This window comes from Gouania willdenowi, chromosome 12 (genome assembly GCF_900634775.1).
Source record: "Gouania willdenowi chromosome 12, fGouWil2.1, whole genome shotgun sequence".
Classification (NCBI taxonomy): domain Eukaryota; kingdom Metazoa; phylum Chordata; class Actinopteri; order Blenniiformes; family Gobiesocidae; genus Gouania; species Gouania willdenowi.
The window spans coordinates 9,075,303-9,096,566 of record NC_041055.1 but is presented as its reverse complement, the minus strand read 5'-3'; the positions used below and the strand labels follow the sequence as shown (position 1 = coordinate 9,096,566).

At 36.7% G+C, this 21,264-nt stretch overlaps 1 protein-coding gene across 1 annotated transcript in view; it reads left to right on the top strand.

Moving 5' to 3' along the window:
* The first annotated feature begins 9,316 nt into the window (after positions 1–9,316).
* The window catches only part of LOC114473328 (histone-lysine N-methyltransferase Smyd1-like), a 38,581-nt gene continuing 26,633 nt past the window's right edge, over positions 9,317–21,264 (top strand). Inside the window, exon 1 of the mRNA XM_028462883.1 lies at positions 9,317–9,550. Within this exon, the coding sequence (XP_028318684.1) occupies positions 9,414–9,550 (137 nt within the window). The 5' untranslated portion in view covers positions 9,317–9,413. The remainder of the gene's footprint in view (positions 9,551–21,264) is intronic.

Below are 21,264 nucleotides of genomic sequence, written 5' to 3'. Positions count from 1 at the left end.
TCGCCGTCTCTTCTCTCAGGGTGTGTGAGACATTTTTAAATGTTGACAAAAAACCTCTTTGTACAAATTTGGTTCTTAGAATGCCACACTGTTGGCAGCAGTCTTGTGGGGTATCACAAAGCTGCTTCTATAATGTGTGAAGTCATTGTTGAAGAACAAGTTTGGATAGAGAAGCATTCACATGCTCGCCGTGTCCTTAAACACAAGCTTTTCAAAGCCTCCTGTACACACAGATTCCACAGTGTGTAGTAATGTGTGTGTACTTCAAACTTGTGACTTCATATCACATTTATTCCGGTTACCAGGCTTGTAATACTTGTAATTGTTAAGTCGTTAGTGCTCCCAAAGATAATTTTTTTTCTGCCCAAAGATTTTTGACATTTGTGAACTTGTAACAAACTCAGTGGATTTTGTCTGCTTGACTTTCAGTGTGAGTTGTGAAGTCTCATTTCGATGTTTCTGTAATTTTTAAAAATCAGCTGTGGACTTGAAGTCAGATTTTACCGTCTTTAAGAAGTAAAAATATAATTTTTACTGTGCCTTACTGGGGAAATCGATGATATACATTCCAGATTTAAATGTCATTTAAATTAAATTGTTGTTTTCTAATGGAAACCAAGCACTAACGAGTTGATAAATGTGTGCTGACAAAAAAAAAAACTCTTACTGAAAGCGCATATCTTGATTTCACAAATAAATGAATGAAAACAATTGGACCTGGATTTTTCTTTTCTGTAATCAACTTTTTCACAGGCAGAAAGCCTTTTAATCTGTGGGCTATGAAGCTTCATGTTTAGTCGTCGTCTATTTTTGTCCCAAAATGTCTGACGTCAGAAAGCAGATCTGCATGAGTGTGGATTTTGCAGACCAGTGGTGTCCATTCACGACGTTGGTTAAAACCAATCCTGTCCAGCTGAAGCCCAGCATGTGCAAAGAGAGGCAGCGAGACGGTTAAAACACTGAGCCATTAGCCACTTTAGCTCCCTGCTTGGGCACTATGAAAGCACAAATGTGACATCACTGATAATAGCATCTCACTCCAGAAACGTTCAGATATTACGTGACTCCGGTCACGTAATATCAATTCACTAATGCACTATGAATTTACGTATAGCATTTAGCATAGCACAGTTATGTCCAAAGGCAGTTCTCTACGCTGCCTTTGGATGTAAATGGTTGTCATCTTGGGGACCTGACTGCGCATGCGCAAAAACGTAAAACCATGCAATGGGAACAGAGGCAGAGGAGCAACGTGCCTTTGGGAGGGGGCGTGGCCTCCCTCTCTCTTACAGCGGCATGAGACTGTGCAGCTGTTCCAAGAAATAGCGCTGTTTAGTAATTTAGGCTATGAAACGCACAAAATGCGGACACTTTCAAACTTATAGGTAATGTAGGCTATTGGAAATGGAAAAATAAATAATTAATAATTATATTATAAATAAAACAAAATATCAATTCACCCTACCTTGCCTACCCTGATGGCACGTCACTGGGCGTGAGCATTATTTTATTTTATTCAAGAGTGATAGATTTAATATAGGTCATATTGAACCAACTGAAATTACACAAATAAGTGCATCTGAAATATGCAAGGCCATCACAAAACTGTTAAGTAACAAGGCTTATGGATTTGATAATATCTCTGCAGAGTATCTTAAATATGCCAGTAGTAGGTTATACTGTATGTGCTGCTGTCTAAGTGTCTAACTGGATTTCTTATGCATGGTGTTTCACCTGACTCTCTAACAAATGTTATATTAGTCCCAGTAATAAAGGACAAGGCTGCTAAGTTGAACAGCATGGATAACAATCGACCGATTGCTCTTGCAAGCATTCTCTCTTAAGTATTTGAGAGGGTTTTGTTTAACAGGTTGGAAGTATTTGTATCAACGGTCGATAATCAATTTGGCTTTAAAAGAGACCATGCCACAGATATGTGTATTTATGCATTGAAAGAAATTATTGCAAATTATGTGAGCAGGAATTCCTCTGTATTTCTTTATTGACACATCAAAGGCGTTTGATAGAATTAATCACAAAAAACTATTGTGAAATTGCTCTGTAGAAGTGTTCCTAAACACATTATTTGAATAATAATTTTCTGGCATACAAATCGAACAATGCAAGTGAAATGGGGCAATGTCTTATCAACAGCTTTTAATGTCCAAAATGGAGTGCAACAGGGCGGAATTCTGTCTCCTTTTCTTTTAATGTCTATATGAATGATTCGTCTAAATTGTTGAATATTTGTAAGACTGGCTGTTTTGTGGGAAACTGTCGTCAACCACCTAATGTACGCTGATGACCTGGTAGTGCTAAGCCCGTGCAGTGCTGGGTTACAGCAGTTACTAAAGGTGTGCTCACAGTATGGAAAAGACTGACATCAGGTACAATTCCAGCAAGAGCAACATCATGATTGTCAGAACCAAGGAGGACAGGAGACTAACCTTTCCTGATTTCCACGAGTGACAAGCCTCTAAAGACTTGTAAAGAAATAAAATATCTGGGCCATGTCATAACTGATGACCTGAGTGATGACAGAGATCAGTATAGACAGTGCTGCAAATGATATGCTCAACATGTTGCTGCGAAAGTTTAGCATGTGCTCATCTAGTGTTGAATGTTTTTTTTAATTTAGATTCTACTGTACTCCTATGTACACAGCACATCTGTGGTGGCATTATAAGAACAGTAGCCTGCGGAGACTCACTGTAGCCTACAATGATGCCATGAGGCTCCTCCTTCGTGTCCCAAGATGGCATAGTACAGGTCATCTTTTTGTGATCTCTGGTGTTCCCACCTATGGAGCCTTGTTAAGGCAATTGATGTTTAAATTCATGTCTCGTTTGGACAAATCTCAAAATGGTATCATACTGGCGTTAACCAGTCCTAAGAGAAGCTGTTTTAGATATATGTCTGGCCTCTGGAAACACTGGCATTTTAGTCTTACATGAATTTTATTGTAAGCTATGTTATTTCTGTATTGTACTTCTTTCATACTTTTGTTTTTATCTGTGGACCAATCATGTGTCTGAAATAAAGTTTTATATATATATATACCAACTATAGTTAAGCTCTACTAGTACACATGTGGAGCAAATGTATTCATCATTGGTTAACTAGTGGGCGAGTAGTATACTACACTTAACAAGGGAAGCAAAAAGCATCACTGGTACCTCTAGTAATTCTTATCTGGCAATGAGGGGGCAGGGGCAGACACATTCATGCCTCTCATTGGTTTTCAAAAATATCATCCAATCAGAGAGCTGTATTTGGTTATAATCCCTCCTACTTCATTTACATTAGGTCTACTAGTACTACTAGTGAATCTTTTGGTTTTACTAGTAGACTAAAAACAGTCTAGTAAACAAAATGTGGTAAAGGTTTTTGGCACACTAGTAGACTTCACTAGTAAAGCACAATCAAAACTAGACAGTTTGGTTTTAATAGTCTAGTACAGTGTTTTTCAACCTTGGGATCGCCTGAAATGTCTAGTAATTATTAAAAAAAAAATGTATATATATATATATATATATATTACTAAATCAAATAATATTTTTTATATTTTTCAAATTAACACATCACACAATGAATATCAAACAACTGTATTATACACTTAAACTTTCTCAAATATAAATCTAGTTTAAATAAAATACAGTATGAAAAATATCTCATCACTTTTCACTTTGTGCACTAATCCTGGCTACTTTCTTTGTATTTGTTACACACTTTAATAAACATGATCAAAAGCTAATTCCAGAATAAGAAAAAAAAAATAAAATCCCTGGGGTTGTCAGAAATTTGTGATCTCAAAATGGGGTCACGACCTGTAAAAGTTTGCGAACTCCTTGTCTAGTTCTACCTTTAGATTTTATAAAAAATATTATTTTATTAATGTAATGTCGTCGTTCTGTTGCTCTGTAACGTGCAGTGACAAATTAAGTCATCACTATCATCATCAAAAGACAGATAGGACAAAAACTGGACAGGAAAAAAGAGGCTGAACGTTGCAGTTTTTAGCTTAAAGCACCAAAACACATGTTGCAAATAGTGAGACATATGGTTTTGTTGGTAAAAACTGAAAATAGGAGACCGAAATGCTTGGTGATGGTAGAACAGAAGAGATGCAGGAATGTCAATCAGTACAAAGAGGTTCTGTACCCCGATTCTAGAAGCTAAGCTTAAATATTGTCATAATGTTTGCTTCTAACCTGAATGCTTGTGTAGAATCATTATTGTGGTGTCTAGACTTAGTAAATGTGTAATTTACACACACACACACACACACACACGCACACACACACACACACACACACACACAGCATCGTAAAAGGAGTCACCGAGGTGAAGACAATGATTGTTGGAGCAGGAATCAGAACAAAGACCAGGAAGATGTCCCCGTCATGCTGTTGGTTATAAAAAGATCAGTAAATGGTGAAGAGTGGGGGGTCATACCCCCACCGCTGGACTCTGAACTATAGGTGGGAAGCACCAGAAGAACAAGGGAGTCAGACAGAGGAAGATGTCTTTTGCATCCAGAGCAGGGAGAACCTCAATCGAGCTTGTAGCTTTACATGTATCAGGTTAATGATGACGAAATGTATCAGGGTTATTGATTATGTTAATAAATCTAGTCAGAACAGAGAACATAGAGGAATCATTCTTGAAGGTAATATAAAAAAAGGGGATCAGGTTTTCTCAAATGATGGGAAAATGTTTTGTTGATTTGAGTGATCTGTGAGTAAGCTTAACCAGTAGGTTATAGATGTTTTAGTTCGGTCTTTCCAGTTTAAAAGTATGACTTTTTCCCAATAGTTATTTATATTAATATGAATGGTGTGTAGGGATTGGGAATAGTTAAAGATAATATATCACCAAGTACTGTAGTAGTAGGGCAGAAAGGGATGCTGAGGCTGAGGATTTCAGACTGCCTGCTCATGACCAAAGGGTTTGGATGTTTGGGCAGATCCAGAGTGCGTGAAAATAGCCGACAATTGTGGTTGGACAGTGGAGACGTGTGTTAGATTTGAAGCCCATTCAGAAAAGTTTGTGAGTAGTGTGCAGGACTTTGTACTGTATTAGTTGGAGTTAATGGACATGGAAAAGATATTGTTGCATATGGTTTGCCAGTTGAAATCTGTAGGGATGCTGCTGGTGTCTGTTGTTCATTTATTGGTGGGTATTGTTGTTGTTAGGTCTGTGAAAGTCAGTATAATGCAAATCTAGGATAAGGTATTATTGGGTTTCAGATAGAGTAGTTTGCAGTAGAGGAGTGGAGTGTATATTATTGAAAAATGTGGCTTTAATGTTTTTTTGGATGATATATTTGAACTGAATGTACTGGAAGTAGCAATAAGCCGGTATGTCTTACTGCTCTGGAATTCGGTCTAAGGTTATAAGCAGGCTATCACTGAATAGTCGTTCCAGGATGGTTATTTTTCCTGATTGGGAAGACAAATTTTTTTTTTTTTTTATTGATTTGAAACAAGGGATTATGCCAGAGTAGTGTATGAAGTGAGAAGAAGTAGTTAAAGTGTGGGACTCCAAGTCTTCCATATTGTTTGGGTTTTTGGATGGTGGATAGTTTTATTCTGGGTTTTTGTTTTTTCCAGTAAAAGCTAGTGACTGCACTGAGGAATTTGTTCCGTTTCACTGGATTGTCTTGTCTTTCTTGCACTAAGGGGTTGTGAGTGAACTTCAATATTTCCTTTAACTTTGATGAAATGTCTTTGATGAAATCTTTATTCATTTCAGGAATGGATCATCAGTCCCAGCATCCCATTGTGGTGTGTTTGTAGTGTTGTGGTTTCCCCTTCGGTAATTATTGATGTGTTGATGCGGAAAGAGTCTCCATTGACATTGATGTGATATTAATATGGAGTTTATTAATACAGATATTCAGTATCAAAACAGGTTACCATGGTAGATCATGCCTGGAGAGCCGCGAAGCCAATGTGCAATGCTCTGTCTAATTCAGGGGTGTGCAACCTTTACCCTCAAAAGAGCCATTTTGCCTAATCTCACCTGGATTCAAGTTCTTCCGGAGCCAAAAAATGCCTTCTCAATGAAGACAATTCAGTGTATAAAGTTCTATACAGTTAAAATAATATTGAATAATTTTATGAATTAATGGATTTGAAGGGCTACAAAAAATAACTTGAATTTGAGATCACGTGATCATGTCGGTCAACACATGCTAATTTCTTGCAACATATCAAGCGTGCACATTAAACTGGCATGTTGACAGTTAAACAAATCTTTTCTCACACAAATAAAATCTCTATTTTACTCCAGAATAGTATTTTTGTTCGTTTAGTTATCTTACCAGGGATTTAAAACTTAAGATTGGCTAAAGGTACAAGGAAAGTTGATTGTCTGTAGAGGTTGCAAGAGTTGAAGTAGGAAGGTGGCAGAGTTATTGCACAATGTGATTCATTATTAGGTTAACCAATTGTTTTACCATACTTTTGTTTGAAATTATTGTCATTAATCATCAACACTGTCTGTAAGAAATGAATATTCTTTTTTTTTCTAAATGCTGATATGAATGGCCTTCCAATCAGACTATCACATTATACTGATAAAAGTCGCCCCTCTCTGTTGTACAGGATAAAGATGGTCAAAAAGTTGAGAGAATAAGTGAATGAGTTTATTAGCGTAAGTCTCTAAGGAGCTTTTTCTATTGAATGTGATCACTATATCTGTGGCGCAACGCTTCATTGTGCATGGTGCACCCTCCCCATCATGTGTTCTGTCAGAAAATCAATCCAGAAGATAACTGTGAACATGGATTAAGGCAAGGCAAGGCAAGGCAAATGTATTTGTATAGCACATTTCATACACAAGGCAACTCACTGTGGTTTACATGATCAAAAAGTGCAACAGAAAACATTGAACAGCTTAAAATCTATAAGAACATTAAAGTTGGCAAAAAAAAAAACCAAAACGTTTGAAATCATCAGTAAAATCATTTATGGAATAACAGCTAACAATCTGAATCCTACACTTTGTCAGTGAATGCTATATTTACTGAGATCACTGTTTTACTTTAATGTCATTTTCCAGCTTTTCTGCTTTAGACTCAATGTTTAGCAGTTGGTTGTTTGAGGTCTGGGGGCCCTGCAATCATAGAAGTGTATCTGTACCATAATTAAATTTAAAATAGATTAGCAGAAATGCTTTTATCATTTTCGTAAATAAAATGAATAATAAATAATCCAAACTGCATTTTCATTTTCTTCTTCAAGGTTGCTCATTTGGTAACTTAATTAAAATGATAAAGGAAATTACATTTAAGTTTTAATTTTCAAAAGATGGCCCAGCAAATAAGTACCAAAATTGAATTTGAAATGGAAAATTTGAAACTTATAATGCATTAGCAGAAATTAATGCAATGAAGGTTGTAGCTGCCTTATTTGACTCATAAATCAAATTGGTAATAAATAATCAAAATTGCATTTTAATTTTCTTCTTCAACGCTGCTCATTTTCACACATCTAAAGAAAGCAAAGGTCATTGCATTTTCGTTTCCATGCCCAGCCCTCAGCGAAAAGTGTTCCATAGTTCAATTTGATTTCTCATTCCCAGGCGGCGCAGTAGAGTGACGTTAGTGGTCGCTCTTCTTCGGGGTTGGTTGGCCTCACCTCAGCCCGTTTTTTTTTTAAGGCAGCGGCTACCCGTATGTAGCCGTATCGTACTTCGCGCCCCTCATTGGCCAGTTGAGGTCACATGAGCGCCCCTCATTGGCCAGTACTTCTGTTTGCTAATAATTCATAGATTCCTAAACTATGTTACAGACTAACTAACACTAAAATAGCACCGGGGGTTGTCTGTATGGCTATATACGGATAGCCACTCGGTTTTTGAAGCAGTTAAATTCTGTCTGACAACAATTTATACTTTCATACCCAGACCAGCCTCGCTCACTGCTTTTTCCAGTCAACATCGCCATGTTTCAACTTTTTGCGGAGCGATACGAGAGTTCTTTCTCCAGTGGATTGAGTCAAAGAGAGAAGCAAGACGGACTAAAAGTGCCATAGTTTTATTATTTCCTTTCATAGCTGCAGCACCGCCAAACTGAGTCAATCACAGACAAAAGATGTGTCTTTACTGTTGTTATCGCTACCCTGCCTTGTCTCTGTGCCTCTGTGTATGATACAAATCTAGATTTCCTCCTATCGCTCTAACTTCCAGGATTTAATGTGTATGCTGGACTACGAAGCTTGCTAACGTACGTCTTACGGAGCTAAATCACCATGGAAACTTATGCTGAGCGGCTAGCCTGGTCGAGAGCAGGTTTTGCTCTGGAGAGTACTTAAGCCCCGCTTCCTGACCAATCAGTTGTCTTAGAAAGCGAGTTGTCCAAGAAAAGCTTATGTGTGAACACGTCTCTGATCTGACAGCTGTCAGCAGTCAGATCCACACAACATTGATGTCTAAATATTCTCTCTCCTGCAATCCTTTCATTTACAGATGACATCCTTTAGGAAAGATATACATTTATATCTGCTGGACTGATCTATAAACAGTTGATGAGGCCTGTGTCTTGATCTGTATGCGCGGCTGGGTGAAGTCATATTAATTCAATGAATGAATTAATACTAATACAATGCCCATCGGAAGTATGTATTCATATAGTGGGAGCTTTAGTAGAGTTGCCAATTATGGGCATAACAATAACATACTCCTACCAGAGGAGCAGACGTGACGTTATGTTTACACCGCTGCCCCGCTCCCAACTCGCTGGCTTGATAAAGTGATGTCACTCAAACAGAGAACAATAGTCAGCAACAGTAAGTATGAGAAAAAACTGCCCCATTTATTATTAACCAATTGGTTACATACATTTTAACCTTCAACATAATATTTACAGTATTCTACAATTGTATAAATATAATATAATATAATATAATATATATTGGCGATTTTAGATGCAGTCCGATAAAATCCGATATTCGTTTTCTGGCTGATATTGGACAAATATCCGATATCAATATCGGATTGGGACACCCCTATTATTTTTTTTATTCATTTTATTTGTGAGTTGAAAAATGTAGCTATATTCTGAAAATGAAAAAGTATTTCTGTTAATCATTTTTAAATTGAATCATGGTCCAGATATGCTTCCTTATGCAGTCACCTGCTGGGGGCCAGAGGCAGCGATCAGCCAGGATTCTCAACCTGTCGTGTCTCTCTGAAAGACGGCAGCAGCTGCTTCTGACCAAAATACCACAGGGCGCAGAGACGACACTGGGAGGTATCTCAACCCTACTGGGGTGGATTTATTTTTGGCTGTGGAAGGGGCGGGGCCTCAGAAGAGTGAACAAGAGATCCTAAATGTTGGTCCGGAGTATGTTGGACCGTCCCACCTTCAGTCCCTGTCTCCTTGCTCTGTGTTTTGTTGGTACAGCACAATGACTGTGGGCAGCATGGAGAGTGCTCAGCTCTTTGATGCTGGGGCCAAAGGTCGAGGCCTCAGAGCCTCCAAAGAGCTCAACATCGGGGAGGTGGTCTTTGCTGAGCCCAGCTTCGCTGCAGTGGTCTTTGACAGGTACGGATCTTCTGTTTTTGCTAGATTTGGACACAAACACACACTAAGACGATCACTGAAGTTCTGCTGTAGACAGGCGACATCTCCAACCTGCTGCAATGCCTCTGGGATATGACAGCAGCATCATGGAGGGCGCTGATGTGTTAATGTGAACTTGAACTTGTGCTTGGCTTTTGAGCTCAATTTTCAAACCCAATAAGACCAAACAGGATGGCACCCCCTCACAAACACAGAACTATATTTGTTCCAGTGCCGTTTCGAGAAACAGCTACGACATCTACGCTCACACCAATTAACCGTTTTTTTTTTTTTTACGGTAATGGCCGTTCATGGAGTCTCACAATAGTTGGAAGTGAGCAGTTGACTATTGCAGCACAATAGAGCTAGAGTGGAGTAGACAATTGGAACGGTAAAACATTTAAATAATCATATTGGATATTATTATTATTATTATTATTATTATTATTATTATTATTATTATTATTATTATTATACACATATGACGGTGTACTGTATAAATCACTGCAGTTATTGACGACAAATTACAGAAAATCCCAGTTACTATATGTCACTTGGAATCAATGGATTCTAATCACGAAAATATGGTGCAGTTAGATATTACATCATTGTTGATATATAGATTTCTTAATTATTACATCTTCTAAGAAGGTAACGTTTTCATTGGTGTATATATTTTTCTTTGTTTGCAGGATTACATCAAAAGTGCTTAACAGATTTTAACAAAGTCACCTTACGTCATGGAAGATTCCATTACATTTTGGAGGGGGGTACAAATCAATATACCTACTGATTCTGGATCAGTTTCAAAAATCAAAAAATCCCTATACCTCATTAAGTGTGAAATTTAAAAAATTCATATCTCGGTTCGTAATTGACAGATCTTTATCAGATTTGACCCAGTTATGTCGGGTTGGTTCCTCAATTATCCCACCTGGTTTTATTCAGCTCGGATCCGGATTGCGCATTTCATCACTATTTTTTTGTTAATATTGCTGTTGCCCAAACATTTGGACCTACTGTATGGTTATTAATGGGGATTTTGTTATATTGTGTGTTTTGTTTCGTGATTTTGTACGCTTTTTGGAATTATTGTTGGAATAAGTTTGGAATCAGTTTTGGGAGCTATTTTTGTGTTCTACTTCAGTTATTGTTTTGCATATTGTTCTGTTATTTTTGCGTGTTTTGAGAGTCAGTTTGAATATTTTTGCTGTTGTTTTGGTCAGTTTGTATATTTTTATGTCAACTTTAAAGGGAGATACCTTCTATGTTCACACTCTTACAGGAGACATAAAACAGGGGTGTCAAACTCATTTTAGATCCGGAGCCAAATACGGAGCAGTTTGATCTCAAGTGAACCACAGATTTTATGCGGGAAAATGAGTAACTTTGACATTCTTGTGCCCTAGTTTGCACTTCTACGTATACATAAACTACAAAATATGTAAAAAACTGACAATATCCAAGTGATGGATATCAGTCCTAACAGGATCTTCACTTTAAATTTCCGAGATTTTGTGACCAATTTCTATTTAATTAAGGATAATTTATATTTCACAACATTTAGGATTTTGTAAGAATTATGAGTTTATTCCAACTGTTTAACATGAGATGAGCACCGGGAAAACTGTGTGCCCCTGTAAATTAATTAATTTATTTATTTATTTATTCAGTTCATTTCCGACATGGTTGCAATCACAGAAATTCATTTTGACATTCAGAGCAAAATCACATCATTATTTTTTTTTGTTTTTTGTCCTTTTGCATGCCGGAAAGGGCGACGGAAAAAAGCATTATGCTTATCCAGATCCGTCCCCTGTTTTGAACACAGATAATTTTACATCAAACCTCGTTTCTTCCCTTGTCAAACATTCTCATCTTCTTCATAATTTCATCTTTTCATTAACGTTTTTTTTTTTTTTTTTTGTCATTTTTTATGTGATGTGTTCTCGTCTGCAGTCATTGTTCCTGGTGTTACTCCTCCTCACTGTCCTTTTTTTCCGTATCTCCTCGAGCTTTCTTTTCCAGTCGTTGTTTACGTTCCTCCAACTCTCCAAACGTAAAGTTCTTCTTCTTTCGGAGTACCTTCATATCCTCTGAAAGTGGCCTCAGCTTACGATCCATCAGAAAGGCACATGCACATACACATACCCACGTTATTAGCAGGCCAAAGATCACGACCCCTAGCAGATAGATGTCCTCCACATCTTCCACTGTCAGCTGGGAGAGACAGAGCATCTGGCTTCTCCCTCGTGCATCCATGACAAATCCACTTGGGTATGTGTCCTTTGGACACGCTGGTTCGTGCTGTAGCAATTGCCTCGTCGTGAAGATTTTGTCAATGGCGCTCAATGACCAGTTGATGAGTTCCATGTCGTCGCTGTAGAGTTCGATGAAGAGTTGACTTGAGATCTGTATGCATGTAGAAATGTCCTCCGTGTTTTCTCCTTAAATCCTTTCAGATTTACAAATTGTTGTGTCCCTGCGTCAAGGCTATTCCAGAGGTTCATGGCTCTATACACAGTACTATGTTTGCCAACATTCGATTTGACCCTGTCTGGTCTGAACACATTATTATGTCTGAAGTCGTAGGAATTTTGATTGTATGTGAAACGTTTTTGTATTTGATGTGGTAGTTTTTTAGATGAAGCCCTAAATGCGTGTATTTGTGTGTTGCAGTGTATTATTTCTTGCAGTTTTAGGTATTTTGCCTTCTGAAATAATTTGTTTGTGTGTGCGTTGTGTGGTGCTTTATGTAAAATTCTTATAGCTTTTTTTTGTAGTTTAAATATTGATGAGTTTCATTTATGCAATGATTCATGTTTTCTCTGTAATTTTTACTTTTTTCCTGCGGGCCAAATTGAATGCTCCAATGGGCCAAAATTCACCCCCGGGCCTTGAGTTTGACACATATGACATAAAAGGGTGAAATTTAGAAGACAACATCTTAAATCCCAAACCCTGGTGGCCATGAGCTAACTGTTTTGCAGTTTTCAGGTGCTCCTATTTTCTTTTCACAGACCACTGAACTAAGAAGCCTCTCTGTCTCTCTCTCTCTGTCTCTCTCTCTCTCTCTCTCTCTCTCTCTCTGTGTATTCCAGTAATTTAACCAACTGAAGCTCTCCAATGACACTTGTTGCCCTTTTTCAACCCTTTAATGTAGCATGATTCTTGTTTTGTGTGCAATGACACAATGGTAAGGCGAGTAGCACTAACCCTGTGCATTTAGCTTTGTGTTGCATATAGAATACACACATTCAGGCCCTTCTCTGCAGATACATGAAACATAGCCAGACACGGGTGGGAACAAACTCTGGGTTTCTCTGTGTGACAATATCGTCCTCATGTCCAATACAAAGTGTGATGCTGAGAGGGAGCAGAGCAGCATCAGGTAGAAGAGGAAACACAGCATTAGAGAGTCTGTTCATTGTCCTATTGGACAGGTACAGAATAAACACACACACACACACACACACACACACACACACACACACACACACACACACACACACACACAGAGAGAGGTTTGTTTCCGTCCAGCATCCAAGTCCGTCCAACACGACCTCACAGCTTTGAATGATCAGGTTAGAAGATATAAATAAATTTAATATGAAATTATTATTATTATTATTATTATTATTTAAAAATGTTAATTCTGAAGATTAAAACTATGTAAAAATAACAAGAAAGAACACCAAAAAACATATAGAAATAAACCCAATGGGATGACAGCTTCATGTTCCACTTATGGTTTAACAATGGACTGAAAATGGCTAAAATCAAAACAACAGTGTTCACATTAGTAGTTTTACCTGGTTTCTTACTTGCCCATGTTGCCCATGCCTCTCCCCTGCGACTAATCACTATTTAACTTTGAATATTGCTTTTCTTATTGTAATATTTTGTGCAGTGCAAATTTTCTCCTTACTTTCTTAGTTATTTACATTACTTTTAACCTTTTTAAAAGCCTCCTGTGGACAGGTGCTGTAAGTTAGCACATGTGCTAACACACTCAAAACAATGCATCTCGGTTATCAATGTAATTGTTATGTCTTTGTCAAATAAAGGGAATCAATCAATGGAATAAATCAGTTTTTCAGGTGTAGGTTGTATTGATTCATTTGTGTATTTATTGTACACAGAGGTGGGGGCTCTATATTTTACATTTACTTCTATAATGTTGAATCCATCTATCCACTTATTCCTACCCCTACACTCATTGAGTAGAGAGTCAAAGTGCTCTGGTGTCTAAGCTGTTGTGTTGAACAAAAGCTTCTGTATACAGAAGTGGCTGCATTCTTTCCACTGGTTTCAGCTCTGACCTGAATTACACTTCAATGACATATCAATGAATCACTTTGAAATGCTGTTGTGCAGCATCAACAAGATCTGAGCTTGTTTGAAAGAACCTTTGCGCCTGTTATTTTAGGTTGATTCATTTATTTTTGGGTCATGTTCTCTGGTTTTTGTCATTGTATTGGTTCTACTGGTTACATGAATGATTTTTTTTTTACCTTTATTGGCTCAAGTACCCAATTTATCTTCATTCTGAATCCAAGTACTTTATCCTACTACAACATTTTACTCAGAATTCTGTGAAAAACAACTATAGAGCATAATGATGGCATGAATGAGTGATAACATATGTTTTAAAGAATCTCAATTTGTAAAACTCTTGTTTTTTCAGTTGATGTTCTTATCAAAATCATTTCTATTATAATTTTTTTTTGCTTTTGGTGTCATTTTGTGTATTTTTTGGTATTATTTAAATTTTTATCTCTCTGTGTGTGTGTGTGTGTGTGTGTGTATGTGTGTGTGTGTGTGTGTGTGTGTGTGTGTGTGTGTGTGTGTGTGTGTGTGTGTGTGTGTGTGTGTGTGTGTGTGTGTGTGTGTGTGTGTGTGTGTGTTTGGTGTCATTTGGTTGTTTCTTATGTTGTTTTGTATGTTTCTCTGTTTATTTTGTGTGTTATGTAGTGATCTTGTGTGTATTTCTCTTGTGTCTTTGTTGTTGTTTTGTGTGTATCTCGTAATAGTAGGTATTTTTCTCTCTTAGCGTGTGTTTTTGTTGGTGTCATTTTGCGTATTTTTCCATTGTTTGCTTGTTTTAAATATTCAGTAAATTTTTCTCTTATTTTGTGTGTTTTTGTTGTCGTTTCGTGAGTTTCTAGTAATATTATTGTAATTTTTAACAAAAAATAAAAATGCTTTCATTTGTTAATTTTCCCCCCTCTGTCTCTCTCAAGTACCCCCTGTAGTGCCATCGCGTACCCCTGGGGGATCTCAGTTTGTGTTCACAGTGCACCGCTTGATGCGCTCCAAACAGCCTCTGATGCAGTTGCATGATCTAGTCGCTTGGGGGCGCAATCACTGAAATAGAGACTTGTCTCTGCAAACAAACAGAAAGAGGAAAATAGTCTTTTATCTACTGGTCAAAACGAACGTGTAAGAGCCTTCTCTGCCTGTTCTTTTACAATGTTTAATAATGGAGCAGCAATGAATTGTGGTGCTTTTAGTAGCTACTTTTAGCCACTATCCTGCCTGTCATCTTCAACACATCCTGTGTTTGGTCTGTGTCGATAGTGGTCTATCGCTCTAGAATTGGCTTGATTCGCTCTTGACTTCGTTTACATGTTCACAGGGATCCAAATTATCTGACCAAACGAATCCTAAAGCATTTTAGCCGCTAAAGGATCCTTTGGCCTGAACGCACCCTAACTCACTCTTTGTTTTTGTAGCTTATGTTGCTGTTGTTATGGCACATGTAAGAGATTAGTTGTGCTTTAAACTTAAAAAAAAAAAAAACATCTGTTTTCAGCATTCTCTGCAGGTTAGTTTTCTGCTGTAAATCGCATGCACACAGAGACACGTGTGACCATCGCCATGTTGTCTCTGTTGAACTTTTCAGTGAGGGGGGGGGCGGTGCAAAGAGTAATTTGTGTGAGAAGAGACAGGCAGACATATGGAACGTGTTGACTCTTAAATCTAGTTTTTTCGCACAGTAAAAGCTTTAAAATAAAGAAATAGTGACATAAACAATATTGTCTCATTCTATATATATCAATTAAAGAGACAGGCAACTTCTATCACAGCAAGGACGCAGAAATCTGAATGTATCCGAGGGTCATGTTATCAACAATCATGTCGGCATTTTGAAAAATGACCAATCTGAGCGTTAATATGGGAAATAACAAAGGGCTCATGTTTCTGTGGTTGTTTTGTGTGTTTTTGGATTCAGTTTTTGTTGTTTCGTTGTGGGTTTCATATACTTTGCTACTTTAATGTTATTTTTGGAGTCACCTCGTGTATTGTTGGACTCATTTGATGTATTTTGTTTGTCAATTTTCAGTTTTCTGGTGTATTTTTGTTTGTTTGTAGTTTTTCATGTTGTTCTGTTGTTTTCCTTTTGTTTACATTTCTGTAATTTTGTGCGTTGTTTTGAATAATTTTGTTAGGGGCCACACATAACTAGACTGAGGGCCACATGAGGAACCCTGTGCCGTCTGTTGCTATGTTTAATTTATTATATCAGAAAATTTCAAAGTAAATTGATACATTCTGACAAAAACACAGTGTTCAATGTTTCAAATCTTTAATATTTATTGAACATTGGTTCAGGTTATGACACTCGTGCAGTATTTACACTGATGTTCATTAAAAAGCGATTGTAACGTGATGTTGTGAGTCTCACTAAATGAATGTGACAGTATATTGAAGGACTATGAGACAATGTTGTGCCTTTAACTGAGACATAAATACAGTACATTCAGCGATATATTGATTTTAATCATTATTTCACACAAATGCCTGTTTGTCCTTAATATGAGCTGTTATCAGGCCTTTGCTGCTGACACTGGTTAGTTTATAGTTAACCATGAACAAATCTGCCTTGTCCTTAGACTAGTCAATCAGTAACACCATTCAGTATTTACCTACTTACCTGATCGTAGATGAGTTCTGTAGTTTAAGAAGGTCATTCACGATTGTATGCCAAATATTACTCAAAAATCCAACTTAAAGGCTCTCTTTTTTTTTCTCTGCTGCGTATGACTGAGAGAAATTTTTTTTATCATATTATTGATGATGTAATGTTTTTACTGTTGATTTTACTGTTCTTACTGATTTTTAAACTGTTAAATGTTTTCTGTTAAAGCACATTGAAGTTGCCTCGTGTATGAAACTCTTACGCCATCTCGTGGCCACAAGGAGAACCAGTCTCAAATCCAAGCCAACGATCAGTGCAAGAGCTGGGACGATAAATTGTACGACAAGATATCACAATATTGAAAAGTCACAATGTATGCCAGAGGGCTGAAAAAAGCCTTTCAATCCCTGCAGGGTTATTTATTAAACTGCATTTTTTTTCTTCTTCCAAATGTCGTCCCATATCGTCATTATCAACTCAGTATCATATAGTGTATCATCTCGATACCTTTGTATTTAATTCCATCTCTGTTTACTATATGATATGATAGAGGGTGACAGCTGAGCCATAACGATACAATATTGAAGAAAGGAATAAAAAATATTAACAATAAGATTAAGTTTTCCATTTTAAAGTACAAAAAGTGACATTGTTCTGCAAATAGAATGCAAAAACAGACACTGATAATTACGGTCTGAGGCCACATTATTGCATTTACTGCTGGAGACCAAAGACTCAAGGTTACCGAAACTGTGCTAGCCTGGTTAAAAAACAAATCGTTATCACCATCGGTCTCCCCCACACTCCGGCTCAAGGCTGTGTCTTCTATTTCACTACCAATGTGTGCATTTCCACCTGGATTTTTGTCTTCTGAACCAGATCTACCAAGGTCGTCACACCTCATAAAGATTTCATTTTGTCTACGCCGCCCCCCCTAAGCTACAGGGAAGGTGTCGTGGAGTGCCCAGAAGAGAGTGCACGCCCGCGCCCCCCAGTGGCTGGAAAGCTCCTCCTTCTGGCCCTCATTGCTCTGCTGCTCTGTAACGTGCAATGACAAATGAAGTTGATTCTGATTCTGATTCTTATCTGTGCATCTTTGAAAACGTCAAACTAGGACAGTCTACACAGCCCAAATTTAAAGCTGCTGGAGACAATCTTTTTTTTCTTTTAATCAGATAAAGACATAGTGTAGGCCTCATAGATCAATAAATCAAAGACTGTTTGCTCTCCGAGTGATTTTCTAGTTATTGCTGTGATTTTCAGCACATTTAATACATGAGCATATTCTTTTTCAAAAATATTAGCATGTCTATGTTTTCTGGCATCAACAGTGGTGGCAAAACTATAGTCTTCAGTACTCAAGGAAAAGTATAGATACTTGAAATAACAAGTTCTGATGAACTACGGCAGGGCCAGCGGAACGTCTCCATGTTGAATAGCATGTTCCCGACAATTAATTGAAATGACTCGGTTCCACCGAGCAAAACAATTGAAGTTGTGCAATGTAAAATCGCAATTTACGTTGAATTTCTTTTGAAACGATATATCACAACTATGTTCCAATAAGTTTAAAAATGTCCAGAAATTAGAAACTACCCAATTTCAAAAAAAGGGCTGCGAGGGTCTCATTATATTCATTCATAGAGTAGTCATACAAAACTGCATTCCAATCTAACGAGAATTAACGGAGTAGTCATTTGAAAAATAGGGCCCTCGTGGTCCCACTGGCGCCCCTGTGACATGCACGGGGGAATGGACTCCATTTATATATTGGTATGTGCCAATGACTTGGTACCACCAACCGTAGTAATATTTGACTTATGATTAAATGAGAAATTGACTTTTGTTGTTTTGAGGCCACTTGAAGCCCCCCTGTGGCCCAAATCAAGAATCGGGCTCTGAGTGTCAATGCGTACACATCCATAAATTATACCTACAGTACCAAATTTCAGCCCGATCCTTTTACGAATAACAGAGTAGCGATTTTAACTAGTGTACATATCTAAAAAAAAACAAAAAAGGTGTGGTGGGCAGCCCGGATTGGCTGATGAGGATGTCACCACATTCAAAAGGCAGCGCTGTGTCAGTGCGGAGTCCACCAACCATAGCAACAGCAGTATTGACTTTGTCCGAATAGAAAACTCTGTCTCCGAATCCGTTTGTGAAGTAGTGATTATTATTTTGGTTAAGCTTGTCACCTGTATACTATATATAGTCCACTTTCTTCCTCGGATTTCCCAGATTTCTGTTTCTTAGTATATCTTTGTTTAGTGTAGTTTTGCACCTGCTGGGCAGGCCTTTTCTTTTTTAGAAATAAATTTGTGTTATTTATTGGAACCCGTTGTCGGTGGTTTTTGGAGGCCAAGTTTTATTTATATTACGTTTTAATGTTGCGTCCTGGAACTCCTAAATTGGGGCATATCACACATCTGGTTTGCACTATTTCTGAGGGTCTTGTGAAGCCTTATCACAGAAAAAAAAAAAAAAGAAAAAAATTCTTTGTTTTTTTCAGTTTTGATGCCTTACCTCTGGTTTGGGCTGTTTGTCAATTTTTTCCTGAACTTCCCCTTATTCATGCTTTTCCGCATTTTCATACCAGTATAAGTATGCACATCATATTTAGAATAGTTTTTATGGTCCTGTGATAACCTTATCGCAAAAAAAAAAAAAACTTTTCTAAAATTTTTCAAATTTACTTATCACTGATTTGGGATGTTAGGGTTATTTTGTCATTTTTTCTCATTTTCCACTTTTTCATGCCTTACTGCATTTTCATACAGTTTAAGTATGTGCAAATCATATGCAGACTAGTTTTTATGGTCTTGTGATTGCCTTATCTCACCCCAAATTGGGGTGTTTGTCAATTTTTTCCTCATTTTTCACTTTTCCTCATTTTTCATGCCTAACTGCCTTTTCATACCAGTATAAGTGTGCAAATCATATTTAGACTAGTTTTTATGGTCTTGTGATAGCCTCATGAAAAAAACTAATAAATCAGCCTTATCTCCGATTTGGGGTGTTTGTCTGCCTTTTCATACCAATATAATTGTGCACATCATATTTAGACTAGTTTTGTTGGTTTTCTGAAGCCTTAACAAAAAAATAAATAAAACTGTTTCAAATTGTATGCCTTATTATAGCCTTACCTCTGATTTTTGGTGTTTGTCATTTTTTCTCTTTTTTCATGCCTTAAAATATTTTTATCCCAGTTTAAGTGTGCTCATCATATTTGCACTAATTTTTAGGGTCTTATGATAGCCTTATCTTAGAAAAAAAAAATCTTAATTTTTTTCAAATTTTATGCCTTACTATAGCCTTACCTCTGATTTTTGGTGTTTGTCATTTTTTCTCTTTATTCATGGCTTAATGCATTTTTGTCCCAGTTTAAGTGTGCTCATCATATTTGCACTAGTTTTGAGGGTCTTATGATAGCCTAATCATAGAAAAAAAATTCCAATTTTTTTCAAATTTTATGCCTTACTATAGCCTTACCTCTGATTTTAGGTGTGATTTTTTCTCTTTTTTCATGACTTAATGCATTTTTTTCAAAGTTTAAGTAGGCTCATAATATTTGCACTAGTTTTGAGGGTCTTATGATGCCCTAATCTCAGAAAAAAAAATTCCAAAATTTTTCAAAATATATGCCTTACTTTTTGGTGTTTTTCATTTTGTCTCTTTTTTCATGCCTTAAAATATTTTTTTCCCAGTTTAAGTGTGCTCATCATATTTGCAATAGTTTTGAGGGTCTTATGATAGCCTTCTCTTAAAAAAAAATTCCAAATTTTTTCAAATTTAATGCCTTAATTTAGCCTTACCTCTGATTTTAGGTGTTTGTCATTTTTTCTCATTTTTCATGCAATAAAATATTTTTATCCCAGTTTAAGTGTGCTCATCATATTTGCACTAGTTTTGAGGGTGTTATGATAACCTTATCTGGAAAAAATTTTTTTTCAAATTTTTCAAATTTTATGCCTTACTATAGCCTTATAGGCCTTATAGCCTTATAGACAAACACTCTGATTTTAGGTGTTTGTCATTTTTTCTCTTTTTTCATGCAATAAAATATTTTTATCCCAGTTTAAGTGTGCTCATCATATTTGCACTAGTTTTGAGGGTCTTAGGATAGCCTTATCTCAAAAAAAAAATTCCAAAATTTTTCAAATTTTATGCCTTACTGTAGCCTTACCTCTGATTTTTTGTGTTTGTCATTTTTTCTCTTTTTTCATGCCTTTAAATATGTTTATCCCAGTTTAAGTGTGCTCATCATATTTGCACTAGTTTTGAGGGTCTTATGATAGCCTTATCTCAGAAAAAAAATAAAATTTTTTTTCAAATTTTATGCCTTACTATAGCCTTACCTCTGATTTTAGGTGTTTGTCATTTTTTCTCTTTTTTCATGCAATAAAATATTTTTATCCCAGTTTAAGTGTGCTCATCATATTTGCACTAGTTTTGAGGGTCTTATGATAGCCTTATCTCAGAAAAAAAATTAAATTTTTTTTCAAATTTTATGCCTTAAAATTTGAAAAAAATTTTAAGGCCTTACCTCTGATTTTTGGTGCTTGTCATTTATTCTCTTTTTTCAGGCCTTAAAATTTATTATACAATTTTAAATGTGCTCATCATATTTGCACAAGTTTTGAGGGTCTTATGATAGCCTTATCTCAGAAAAAAAAATTCCAAAATTTTTTAAATTTTATGCCTTACTATAGCCTTACCTCTGATTTTTGGTGCTTGTCATTTTTTCTCTTTTTTCATGCCTTAAATAACTTTA